The sequence below is a fragment of the Ctenopharyngodon idella genome, chromosome 20, assembly GCF_019924925.1.
Source record: "Ctenopharyngodon idella isolate HZGC_01 chromosome 20, HZGC01, whole genome shotgun sequence".
NCBI classification, from domain to species: domain Eukaryota; kingdom Metazoa; phylum Chordata; class Actinopteri; order Cypriniformes; family Xenocyprididae; genus Ctenopharyngodon; species Ctenopharyngodon idella.
Genome location: NC_067239.1, coordinates 29,031,648 through 29,045,116, shown reverse-complemented (window position 1 = coordinate 29,045,116; position 13,469 = coordinate 29,031,648). Strand labels below are relative to the sequence as shown.

At 36.1% G+C, this 13,469-nt stretch overlaps 1 protein-coding gene across 2 annotated transcripts; it reads left to right on the top strand.

Moving 5' to 3' along the window:
• Positions 1–3,484: 3,484 nt before the first annotated feature.
• On the top strand, positions 3,485–13,306 carry gpatch2 (G patch domain containing 2). Of its 2 annotated transcripts, none has more exons than XM_051875101.1 (10): positions 3,485–3,641; positions 4,823–5,545; positions 5,752–5,816; positions 5,998–6,171; positions 7,221–7,267; positions 7,358–7,413; positions 9,017–9,050; positions 9,216–9,280; positions 9,490–9,578; positions 11,050–13,306. In XM_051875101.1, exons 1-10 carry the CDS (start codon positions 3,592–3,594, stop codon positions 11,217–11,219), a joined length of 1,473 nt encoding a protein of 490 aa, XP_051731061.1. In that variant the 5' UTR covers positions 3,485–3,591; the 3' UTR covers positions 11,220–13,306. The 2 variants fall into 2 exon arrangements, with proteins under 2 accessions (XP_051731061.1, XP_051731060.1); XM_051875100.1 differs by having other exon boundaries at positions 4,823–5,548.
• Positions 13,307–13,469: the final 163 nt, after the last annotated feature.

Sequence of the window (13,469 nt, the reverse complement as noted above, 5' to 3'; positions counted from 1 at the left end):
AACATTATACAGCCAATGGAGAGGTCTAGCTGTGTTTATTCATGCATGTGTGTGGAAAGACTCTATAGCCTAGAACTATAAAAGTACCATGTCTAGTACCATTTATGCTAGACCACATTGAGATTTGCATGTAACAGACTCTTTCAGTTCTGTGATCCTGCGTTGAGAGAAAGAGCAAACAGACAGACAGACAAAAAGGAAACAGGAGATTGGTTTTGAGGTTTTGAGTCACGTTCATGTGTTTTTTTCTCTACTAACCCCACTGTCTGATGGGAAAAACAGCCCAGTTGAGTTGAGTTTTGCATCTTTTAGTCTGTCTGCTTTGATACTTTGCTTATAGTTCAGTGGTTCATTTACTTAAAGGTGCAATGTGTAAATTTTAGGAAGATCTATTGACAGAAATGCAATATAATATACATAACTATGTTTTCAGTGGTGTATAAAGACCTTACTTAATGAACCTTACTTAATGTTTTTATTACCTTAGAATGAGCCATTTCTGTCTACATACACCATGGGTCCCTTTACATGTTAAGTCGCCATTTTGTGCCGGCATGTTTCTACAGTAGCCCTAAACGGACAAGCGCATTTGCTTGACTGGCTACTCTCTTGTCCTGTCCAAATACCCACACTTGCGATCTTGGCCACTTGAGAGCTTGTGCACGTGACAGGAAGTAAGTGCGCAAGACTGTCCCATGTCTTAAAAATGCCAAAGTGCAGTGCCCTTAATGCACACTAAACCCACACTATGGGCTAAGCGTATCCCATCATGCATATGTTTGGGAGCTCACGTGCCCCAAAATTGCGAGATGTTGAGGAAAACGTTCAACTTTAAGGTAAATTAATTAGATATTACATATAATTTGGTAGTAAAACATAAAGTGTTGCACATTTTATTGGTGCAAATAGGGTATGTGTATTTTGTACAACATTTGCGACTGCTTTTTATCACATAATTAGAAGCACCACAATTTTAAGATTGTGTCTTCTGTTCGTTACATAGCGACTACTGAACAGACATTTATAATTTTATTTTAAAATGCAAAGTATTGTAAATAAAAAAGCTCTGTAAACTATAAGTGTGTCCAACTGGGTAATAAAAAGTACACACTTGCAGTCTTCACGCCTACTTGAACACTTGAGCCAAATACAGGAAATACGTCATGTAAGTAGACAAGTGGTCAAGTGTAAAGACCGCAAGTGTGGGTGTTTGGACAGGGCAATAGACTCAGACGACGACATTTTTGTCCTGTGTTGGCCACCGTAGCTTTTCTATATTGCAATTCACAACCTCACTGCTAGATGCCGCTAAAATCCACACACCGCACCTTTAAAACACCTTGAAGTGCATATGGGGCCAACATGCAACATGCTTTACGTGACTATAGGCATGAATAGGAAAAATAACGATTTTGTAAATGCATTAACAACAGCAGTTATGGCTTATTTCATTCTTGTAATCAGATCATTTTCAAATTCAATCAAACCTCTAAACTGCCGATCACTTTATAGAGACATTAATCAATGCTACCCTGATTTTCATTATCTAGAATGCCAACACCGACTACCTAACTTTTTTATAAATGTCAGACCATTAATATTCCAGTGAAGAGTTTGGACACACCTGATGTTAATATACATTTTGTTCCTAATCCTATGCATTATTTACTTATTTGCACAAAATCTTTAATCATTTTTTTATGCAAAATATCAAGTGATTTTATATATATATATATATATATATATATATATATACACACACTTTAAAAATTCCTACAGTTATGGAAAACCTGGAAATAACAGAAGATTGTGATTTCCAGGCCTGTAAAAATAAAATAAAATAAATAAATACATAAATAATAAAAAAAAATCATAGAAATTAATAATATTTTAATATTTTGACTTAAATAATTAACATAATTTTGTTTGTGTTATTTTATAGTTTTGATGACTACTATTAGGTGTGTCCAGACTTTGAACTGGTGCTATAAACACGCTGCCAACACACACACACACACACACACACACATAGACAGCAGCTTACCCAGGACCAGCTGGAGTCAATTGCTTCTTCTCTGCTCCTGAATTCCTGGTTACTTCCAGTTTCATTCTCAGCCTCCTCATCCTCTCTCTGCATGACAACCGCAGTGATCACAGATCTTCTCAGAACCAGTTTATACCCGATGCAGAGTTTTAAATATGCGAATGTTGCAGAAGAAATCAGCCAAAGTTACAAATAATTGCAGATGACCCGTTTGATCGAGAGCCGTTCTGCCATTCAGCTTGTTTATGAGGAGCAGAGACAGAGTCTTTCTATATTTACCTGCTGTAAACTGTGTGTTTGTGGTAATGTGAGAGGGTCAAGTTCATGTGAGACCCTCAAGTTCACCGTCCAAATACACACACACACACACAAATTAAAATGACCCATTCAAAGACATTCAAATCAGCTCAAATCAAATTTTCAAAGAAAATAAACTGATAAGGAAAAAATAAAGATAAAATGAAAAAGACAAGAGAAACTTAAATAAAGGGAACATGGGTTTTTGTGTTTATAAGTATTAAGGAAAAAGCTTTTTGTAGATTCTAAAGTTTCCATTTCAATTGTTTTATTTATTTGCTTGTTTGTTTAAAAGCTTATTGCAGATATTAAACTTATCAAATTATAGATAGGTAATGGGAAAGTAAAATAACCTAGATGGTCAAATAAAAAAGACTTTCAAACCAGCAAAATGTGGAATATTGAAAATGATATTGAATATTGACAACTTAAATAATAAACCAAATAAAGAAAAACAATAAATATATACAATATTAAGAATTTATTTTTCAATAGTTTATATTATACTGTTATTTATTTGTCTTAAAAAAATGTTATTATTCAATTATATTGTAACTTGTTGTTGTATATAATTTATATTTAACAATGAAAAAACAAAGAATGAAATAGAAAACCACAAGGGGAAAATACATTTGAATAAATGTGGGGTTTTGTGTGTGTGTGTGTGTGTGTGTGTGTGTGTGTGTGTGTGTGTGTGTGTGCACAAGTGTTCATGAAATGTTTTTTTTTTTTTTTAGACTCTGAAGTTCCCACATTCTTTGATTTTTTTATTTGTTTTTTTGTTAAATACTTTAAGTTTAATCAAATTATGATAAGTGATGGGAAAGTAGAATAACCTTTAAATCAGCAAAACAGACAAAGAATATTTAAAGAAATATATATATATATATATATATACATATATATATAAGCCTAATAAGTAAAAACGATACAAATATATAATACACCTAAATAATGGAGAGAAATAGATGGCTATGTTGTTTAATGAAGAACGACTTCTGAGCGATTTTGTTTCCCATGTCGATTTCTCCATTTATTTATTATCGATTTATTATTATTATTATTATTATTATTATTATATTTATTACTTTGTACTTTTACTTTGAAAGCATACGCTCTTTTTGTCGCCGGATACGTGTCTTTTATGTCTTGTAGTCTATTTCCGGTGCGGTGTTGTTGTTGAGGCGCTATGATATGTGAGCGCGGCCTCAATCTTTTCCCGTGAGTTTTTGTCGCGTTCTGCGGGTTTCATGTTCCGCGCCGCCGAGATCAAGAGCTTCGGTAAAGCGGGAACCGGCTGGTAGGTGTCTTACCGCGGGATTCATGTGTTTTGCCATCAGTCTGTTCAGAGTCGACCATGATGTGTTTGATGTGTGTTTTTCTGACCTGATCATACTCACAATAACTGCCATTGTATTATCATGTAGTTTTTGACAATTTACCATGGTATTCTTTGAAGTGAAATACCACAGTTCATAAATATGGTAATAATTCAGTACCATGATATAACCGTCTGATAGCATCACTGGACCTTTGTACCAGTACTTTTTATTACGGTGCGGTACTAATACTGTGGTGTACTTTTTAAAGGCAGAGCTTAAAACCATCGATCAATTGATTGATTGTCGTGACTAATTACAAATCCAGCCCTTATGAAAAAAATGTCATCGTGTTACTATCACCATTATGTATTGACACTGCCTGCCATAAAGAAGGTAATACCATGGTATCATCACCACCAACCGTGGAAACTTGAAATCCTGAGAATGACAAACCATTATATATTGATTTTAAAAATTCATAGTCATGCAAAACCTGGAAATAACAAAATTGTGATTTCCGGGCCTGAAAAAAATAATATAATAAATAATAAAAATCATGGAAATTCTTAAAATAATATTAGGAAAATCACTAAATTAATAAAATAAATAATTGAAAAGTAATAGAAATTAATAAACCATTATGTGACATTGCTATCAGCTAATTTAAAAAATCATGGATTTTTCTTTTGTGAATATACATGTTTCTGCTGTTTAAATTGTTCTTAGTACAATCTCTTTTGAATTATATTTAAAAATCCTTATTCAGTAATTATGAACAAATATATTTTCTTTTCATTAGGTGTTTCATTTTCTCATTTTTATCCTAATTTCATTCATTCATTCAGGCACTTTTGGTGGACGATGGCCTGTTGACGATCCCAAAAATGTATAAAATAAATGAGTAAATAATAGACAATTAATAAAATAAATCATAGAAAAATATAGTCATGTCTAATAGAAAAACAGAAATTAATAGACCTTTATGTGGCAATTATTATAAAAATCATGGATTTTTTTTGTGACTATACATGTTTCTGCTCTGAAATATTTAATTGACTAGAAACTGCTCTGTTAGTACAATCTTTAAAATATTTTCTCATTTGTGTTTAATTTTTCAAAATTTTCACCTAATTCAACTTGCGCCACTCATTCTGATCAGGCACTTTCGGCGGACGATGGACGAGCTGGTCCATGACCTGGTGTCGGCTCTGGAGGAGAGTTCTGAACAAGCCCGTGGAGGGTTTGGAGACGGTGGAGATCACGCCCTGGCCGTCGGCTGCCTGTTAAAACGGCAGGCCCGTAAGCGGCGTGGCAGGAAACGTCGGTCCGATAACCCTCACCCGCCGTGGGACACCTGCCACCTGAGCGAAGGCTCCGAATCCAGCCTGGAGGAGCAGAAAGACTATCGTTCATCCACAGCAGCAGGGGGCGCTCACACCCGTGACAACAACAACAGCGACTCCGATGAGCAGCTGGGTGCAAAGCGGCGTACGCCCCTCACCGCTGACTCCGGCAGGGGGAAGAGGCCGCTTTGGCTGGACGACTTGAGCGGAGCGGACGGTTTGGGAACCCGCAGTTTACGGAGGCGTCGGAAAGTCAAGCGCATGGCTGTGGATCCACCACTAGATGTCGCCACCATGCTGGCGCCGCCGCCCAAAGCGCCAATAGTAGGAGGCAGCAGAGGGACGGGGTTTAGTCCGGAAGCCAAAGGGAGTGATGCGAACAAAAACAGGGTGAAGAAAAGGAAGTTTACAGCACAGAGACTCGCTCAGGACGCGGCGGATGAAGGCGTGGTGGTGGAGAGCGAAGAGGCGGGCCAAGCGGCCAAAGATAAGATGGACTTTGAGGAACAGAAAGGTTCAGATGAGGACATGAGTGACAGGTGGTTAGTGTACCTCTCTTCTGTGTAGCCCCTCCTCGTTCTGTTTCTCTGTCCCTCTTAATGGTCCTAAAAAATAGGCTTCATATTGTTTGTACAAAAAAAAAAAAAAATCTTTTGATTTTGTGACCTTGGACATGTTTTTGTGAGATTCACTCTTTTACTGAACACGAATGGCTTAAAACGACTTGTGATGTGTGTGATTGCAGCGAGACGAGCAGCGTGAGTAACAGCAGTGATGGGGGTCTGTACACCAACGACGAGGGAAGGCAAGGTGTGTATATTCACATATTACACAATCATCATATGTCATGTACTGTGTCATATATGTACAGTATGTAAATACCTAGAGCTCCTGGAAACCATACCAAATTTCTTGGCGAATAAAGTGCATTCTGCATGAACACAGCGCGTATATTGTTCATCGTGTTTTATCGTTGCGTGTTGTGTTTCAGGTGATGATGAGCAGAGTGATTGGTTCTATGAGGGCGAGCCGGGCGGGGCTTGTGGGATTGCGGGCGTGGTTCCGTGGTGGGAGAGAGATTCCAATGAACTCGACCTCAATGACCCCATGTTCAACAGCATCCTGACCGGAGCGTTCCCGTTAATGTCACAGGGATCTCAAAGAGGTGTGTGTTCAAATGTTCCTACTTACACACAACCTTTAGCTCAATAGACCTATTTTGTGTTTGCAAACAGCGATGATGTTTTTTTTGTTGGCGGAGCCTACCTGGTGGCAGATAATGACAGTCTTGCAGTAGCAGTTTGTGGAAGCCACGGAATAAAAGAATAAAAAAAGGTTTATATCCCTCAATTCTGACTTTTTTCCCCCCAGAATTGTGATATAAACTCACAATTGCGGGTTATGAAGTCCGAACTGGGAGATACATACATGCAAATGCAAGAAAAAAAGTCATAATTGTGAGATAACAATGTTATGTTTAAAAGTTATCTATGTAAAATGTTATAGGTTTAAATATTATTTCAAGCTGTAACTGCTATGTATGTGTGTCCCCTATGAACTGCATATGTGAATATTATGTAGACTTACTGTTTACATCAAATTCATGCTTTAATAGTAGACTAATCATTGCAGGTTTCATCAGTCCAGTCTGTGACTTGAAACATAAATGTCTGCGTTTAGCTTCAAAGGGCGTCTTCAACGACGTTATTCTATAAAAATGAAGGCTATATTTTTGCATTCCGATTTGCATTTTTATCTTATTCTGTGGATTTTGCCCATTTTCCTCCACTTGTTACCACTGTTTTTCTGCCTCCACTATGCATGCACAGCTGCGACTGGCGTAACTGTGACGTCTGCTCCAAATTGGTCTAAACAGCATGAGTTGTAGTTCACCTGTTTGTCCACCAGAGGACAGTGCTGTATAACTAATTATGGAGAGCACATAGAAACATATAACCCACCTTCATACATCTTCATCTTACTATCTAAGACAGAACCTGCAGTGCAGTAGTCTTGAATACTAAACCAAACATATCAAAACAAAAATGCACAGTTATAAAAGATATGAATGTGGTATCTTGGAATGGCGTATGTTCTAAAGAGGTCTCTTATACTTGGAGAAAAGTATTTATTCCTGTTCATCTCAATTTAATTTTGATCACGCTAATTGTTAGTCTTCTCTCTAAAAGTTTTTAACCAAGTCTTGTTTTTCAGGGTTTCAAGCACGGCTCGCTCGGCAGGCCTGTCTTCAGCAGTCACAGGTATGTGCGCTTGTCTAAAATATGAACTCACTATTTTTGATATTTATGTGTGTATGTATATAAGATATTTTTCATTCTCTTTCCTAACAGGGAACCTCTCAAGGAATTCCTGATAGATTACCAAGATTATCCCAGGATCCTCAGAAGTAAGTCCTGATTGGCTCAACGATATTTGACAGCTCAACTCAGGGATTGGCTGTATGACATTCAGTAGAAACCAGTGAAGCTACTGTTAAGGCTGATTCACGCTGTACAGAGTCGCCCACAGACACCGACAATCACCAGATTACTGCTCAGACATCTCACGACCCGTCAACATGTTCAAGCAGTGAAATCGATGGCCGACCAATGCTGGTAGACGCTGACAGGGGTAACGCACTGATCCGACAAAACTCGACAGAGTGTCTGTTGCCATCTGTTGGTGCACGGTGAATTGGCCTTTAGACTGTGGTACATATATCCATGCTGCTCTCATTGGGCAGGACTGCTTTACATTTCTGTACATTGTTACAAATGTGAGAGGAATGAAGTCATATGGAGCACTGTGAAAAAACAGAGTGGAGTGTGTCATAATGTTTACAACATTTTAGTTGAGGCGTTGCTCAAGTGTCTTCACATAATGTGAAGCTGTTTTTACAATGTCTGATTTATGAATATGATTTTTTTTGCATCCATTGTTTTTATATACGTAAAAGTAGACAGATGAAAAAGGTAATTCATTTAGAAAGTACTTAATTTGCAGGATTACCTGAATAAAATAGATATTAACACATTGTTATTTAATGTTTATTAATTTATTTCATTTAAATTGTAAATACATTTTAATTAAAATGATTAAATTTACATTTAATGGTTATTTGCTTTTTCAAATTTATTTTTATTTAAAATTATTACATTAAATGTATTTAATTTAATGGTTATTTTAAACTGTTTTTAGAAAGTAAAATGTAATTAGCTTTTTAACTTATAATTATAATTATTAAACTCAAATTAATTTAATTTAACTTATTTTAAACTCTAAAAAATAATTTACAAAACAAAAATATATGTATAATGTACTCATACTATGATATAATCTTTCGGTCATATTGCCTATTTTTATTTAATTTGTAATGTAAATACATTTTTAATTATAATGATTAAATTCAATTTAATTAATTTAATGGTTATTTTAAACTATGTTTTTACAAAGTAAAAAGTAATTAGCTTTTTTAAATTAAAATTTCAATTAAAATTATTACATTAAATGTATTTAATTTAATGATTTTTTTAAACTCTCTCTCTCTCTCTCTCTCTCTATATATATATATATATATATATATATATATATAATATTATATATATATATATATATATATATATATATATATATATGTGTATGTAATTTTTTTTTTTTGAGATGTAACAAATTATACCAGTATATTACAACAATATTAGACATTAAAAATAGATCTCTTTTACATAATAGCAATTTTAAACAATATTTTTAGAAAGTAAAAAGTAATTAGCTATTTTTACATTTAACTTTTAATTAGAATTATTAAACTAATTAATTTAATTTAACCGTTATTTTAAAGTGTTTTTACAAAATAAAAAGTAATTTAAGTAAAATAAAAATCACTTTGCATTGTGATGTGATTTATATATATATAATATATATATATATATATATTATATATAATGTACTCATACTGTGATATAATATTTTGGTCTTATTGCCTATCCATAGTCTTTGTTTGTCTTCTGCAGCTCGTGGTTCAGCTCCGGGACTAGAAGAGACCAAGTAAGATATGCTCCCTATGTTCAAATATTCCTCTCTCTTTAGATAAGTCTGTACTTTATTTACTGTATTCTGAGTTTCAGGCTTGTATGCGTGTAATAAACTCCTCATGTATGATTCTAATGTGGGATGTGTGACATTTTAACATGTTACTTTGTGTTTGTTTAGTTGCTTTGGGATTCTCGTAGCGACAGAAGCCACAGGAAAAGCTGCTCTTTAAAGACTGCCAGCAGGTAATAATACATATAATATATAATAATGTAATAATATTTAATACTGAAGTCTGTTTACAAGGCTGTAGCTAACCATGTTGAGCCTCAAGATGGCACAAATTAGCTCTTCTGTGTGATTTTACCATAGACAAACAAAGTAGTTGATTTTCAAAATATGTAATTTTAGCCTAGTCACCTAAGCAAGTAACCATCTTAAACTCTCTCTGTAGACAGACAAGTGGTCATCTTGGGTCTTTGTGTACTGGAGATATAAAGAGACGACGGAAAGCTGCACCTGTCGGAGCTCCATCAGTCTCAGGTAACACACACACACACTCATGGCATTATACACAATTGTGGGATTATCTGAAATGTTTCTCTAAAGAGACATCAGACCCACATGCTGAATACTACATGTAAACGATGTCTTTTTCAACACAAATGATTCATGGAAACATGCGACCCATGTGTCCAGTTAATTCCCAGCCAGCATCATCAGGAGGAGTCAGAGTCTTGGTTATGTGACGGGATTGGCAGCTGAGCAAGCAGATCAGTGCTGATCTCATTTCCTCATTACAGGCCATCATTTCCTGCCCTGATCTGTGACGCAAAGCACATACCTGGGGCCCTGGGGTTCAGAGGTCACAGAGCTGAGATTATGCATTTCTCAGAAACTGTTTAGGGTTTATGAGGAGCTGGAAACTTGTAACGTGTAACATCAGGATTATTTCAAAGACAGCAAAGAAGAAAGCGCACTCTACGTTAGATACAAGATTTTCACTTCAACCCCATCCAGGAACACTGATTTACATGATTTACATTGAGGTTCAATTCGTCAACATTTAGGTAAAGATCATAAACTAAAAATGGGCAACAAGTTATGATGCTCAAAGTTCAATGCAAAGGGAGATATTTTCTTTTTAAGGACTACAACAAACGGCTGGTAGGGACTACAACAAGCTTCTTCCTGGGTTAGTGATATCACAAACCGCAAAATTTACATAAACCCCGCCCTCGAGAACACACAACAAAGGGTGTGAGAACATGTTGGGCTGCTTTAGAGAAGAGGAAGAGTTGTTGTAGTAGAGTATTGTTGCCATGCCATCATTTTACGCCGGACTGCTTCACAAACGAGGGTCAATTCAACGCTGGATTTGCACAAAAGATTAACATGACGGCACATGCTAGTCGATGAGATGAATCAACTCCACAGCAACTACATAAATTTATCCACTAACCATTCAAAGACGTCCAATATCATTCTAAAAGTTGTAACTTCTTCCTGAGTCTCTCCATCAGTGTCCGACTCCAGTTTGAACAATGTAAGGCTGAACACCGTTACTGACAATCCTCATTTTGGCTGCGTGAGATTCTCCAGCTTTGTTGTTGTTGAGCAACCGAAGCACAAGTTGTTAAAGCTCCGCCCTCTTCTGGAATGGGGGCCGGGAGCAGCAGCTCATTTGCATTTAATGGGACAAGGGCAAATTTGACAAACTATAATAAATAAAATTCTAAAAAGGCTTAATTTTCTCTCGTATAATATTTAAATTTAATATAATTTATTTCACAACATAATTTTATTACAACATAATTTTATAACTTTACCCTAAATTATTAATTCTAATGTTATGTTACCCTTATGCACATTTTTATATATTTGTTTTTGAATTTCAGGCCTTGATGCAGATCAGGGTTCATCTAAAGACTCTTTCCACCCATCAAGTGCATTACAAGAATCAATGAGCTTTACAGCTTAACGCAGATTATCCCTTTCTCTGTGTCTCTCTCAGGCGTGGTGGGCGAGAGCGCTGCTCCTCTCCCGGAGTCAAACGTGGGGAACCGTATGCTGCAAAGTATGGGTTGGACCCCGGGGTCGGGCCTGGGCCCTGATGGCAGGGGCATCACTGAGCCAATTCGTGCATCTCAGAGGCCGAAGGGAGCCGGACTGGGCTTCAACTGAGCTTGAGCCGAGAACGGAGAGAGCAACTCGCGCAGAGACGGCGACCCAGGCCCGCAGGTCGTCTTTCTCTCCGTTAACCTCAGAGTTAATGGCAGCCAGCCAGCAGAAGGCAGCACTGAGGTGATAGACCAGTAGATGTAGGAAACGATGATGGACAGAATGAAACAAAATAGAACACCTGCACTGGTCCAGTCAAGGAGTGTCCTCACTGCCACCACACACACACACACACGTACACACACACCCCGACTCATCAACACCACCATTTCAATTAACTCCAGAAAAAACATGATGCACCAAAAAGCCAAACAGTCTGGAATTTGCCATCTGACATAATAGGATGAATTTCATGAGCAATTTCGTAGGAAAATCATAGGAAAAATAAATAAGAAATTATATTTTGCATAACAAAAAAATTAAGCCTGTTTTTTGGACCATTAATATTTTGTGCTTTGTGAAATAATTTGTTAATTAAGCTCATTTAACCTCAACATTCTTGTTATTGTGATTCAAAAAATTGTTTTTGATTTTGTTAAAATGAGAATTTACTATATTCTGTGGAAGCTTGTTTCCGCCACTGAATAAAAAAAACTGCGACTTCTCACAATTCTGACTTTATTTCATGCAATTGCGAGTTTATATCCCCAATTCTGACCTTTTTCTCGCAATCGCGAGTTATAAAGTCCAATTCTGAGGGGGAAAAAAGACTGACTTTCATCTCAAAACTGCGAGTTTATATCTCACAATTCTGACTTTATATTGTAAGTACGAGTTTATATCATGCAGTTGTAATAAAAAAAGGTCCAGATTGTGAGATAAAAAGTCACAATTACCTTTTTTATTTTTTATTCAGTAGCGTAAAAAAAGAGTATTCAGTATAATAGTAACCAAAAAATTCACATCACAATAATGAGAATTTGGCAAATAATTGTGCTTAACTGTCATTAAAATGTCTCAATGTAAAAAAAACAGGCTTCATTTTCTTTATACAAAATATAATTTATTATTGTTTTATTTTATTTTGATGTTGATTTATCAAGCATCTGCACAAGTATTTTAAACGAGCCTGTGGGTCGTTATCAGTGATGCTAATTACAAACCAACCGCCAAACCTCAGCTCTCAGTGAATACCAGCAGAAATTAGCAAAATATTGTTTCTTTTTTTCTTTTTTTTTTTCAAAAATAATTTTTAAATATTAATTCTCACCTCATGAAGACCTGTTTTAGCAGATTAGATCAGTTCAAAATACTGTCTGTCTCCTGTATTCATTTGATATTTGTATATCTGATGTCGCTCATAATATCATTTGTTTTTTAGCCTGTTTTTTGGGGTGACATTTGTTTTTCATTTAATTTATAATGAGTTGTTGTTTTTTAGTTTTTGCATCCTGTTTTTTTGACGTTTGTGCAAATATCATGCACTAATAATGAATGTCAATACCTCAGCCAATCACACTCTTATGAAATCAGTTCTGCATGTATGAAATGCTGAAAAGATGCAGACTGAAGCAAGCGACTGCTGCTCTTTTACATGACTGAACACACGTGTGTTTTAATGGTGATATAACATGAGGGTTTGGGGTCCATTCTGTTTATTTCCAGCCTGTATCATTTGAAATTCTGTGAAATGCACGTATTTCTCAGCAGAGTTTGAGTAATGAATAAGATTAATTGACTGAATTGGCTTAGTTCAGATGGAATTAACTATTCAAGGATGTGACACACTGACGGCTGCCATTTCTGATTGTCACGAGGTGAAGATTAGGCCATTGTTGGGTAAACACTTCAATGCCTCTTACGAACAATCCCAGATGATTGGAGATGCTATTATCTCGGCAGAACGGTTGCTGAGACAGGAAGAGTCTTTGAGCTGAATGTGACATCACTTCCTCTATGGTGTTTGAGCAGGGCTGTACCGCCCTGAAAGAAGATAAGTGGTTTTTTTTGTTGTTGTATTTTTAACCATGTTTGCACTCAGAATGAACAGTTACCAAGTCTTTGTTAACGTGAATGAGGAACATGTCAGGTTTGTCTCTTCCTGTAATCTGTACAACATGCCAAACTACCAAACATGATACATTTGTTTACTTTGGTCTTTTTGTCGTTTTTGCCAATTTGCATTTTGGGAACAGGGGTGATATGTTCTTGATGTGTGTGTTCTGAAGTCAAAGTGATGTATGTTCATATACTGTAGATCAGTATTAAAGCATTCTCTGCTCAAGGTTGAATCTTTGAATCTTTCCCATGATC

Bases quoted from the DNA above. Each gene is read 5' to 3' on its own strand.
- gpatch2 (XM_051875100.1), top strand. From the start codon at position 3,592: ATGTTCCGCGCCGCCGAGATCAAGAGCTTCGGTAAAGCGGGAACCGGC. The intron at 6,172-7,220 runs GTGTGTGTTCAA...CTTGTTTTTCAG, and splicing joins GTCACAGGGATCTCAAAGAG to GGTTTCAAGCACGGCTCGCT. The intron at 7,414-9,016 runs GTAAGTCCTGAT...TGTCTTCTGCAG, and splicing joins TTATCCCAGGATCCTCAGAA to CTCGTGGTTCAGCTCCGGGA.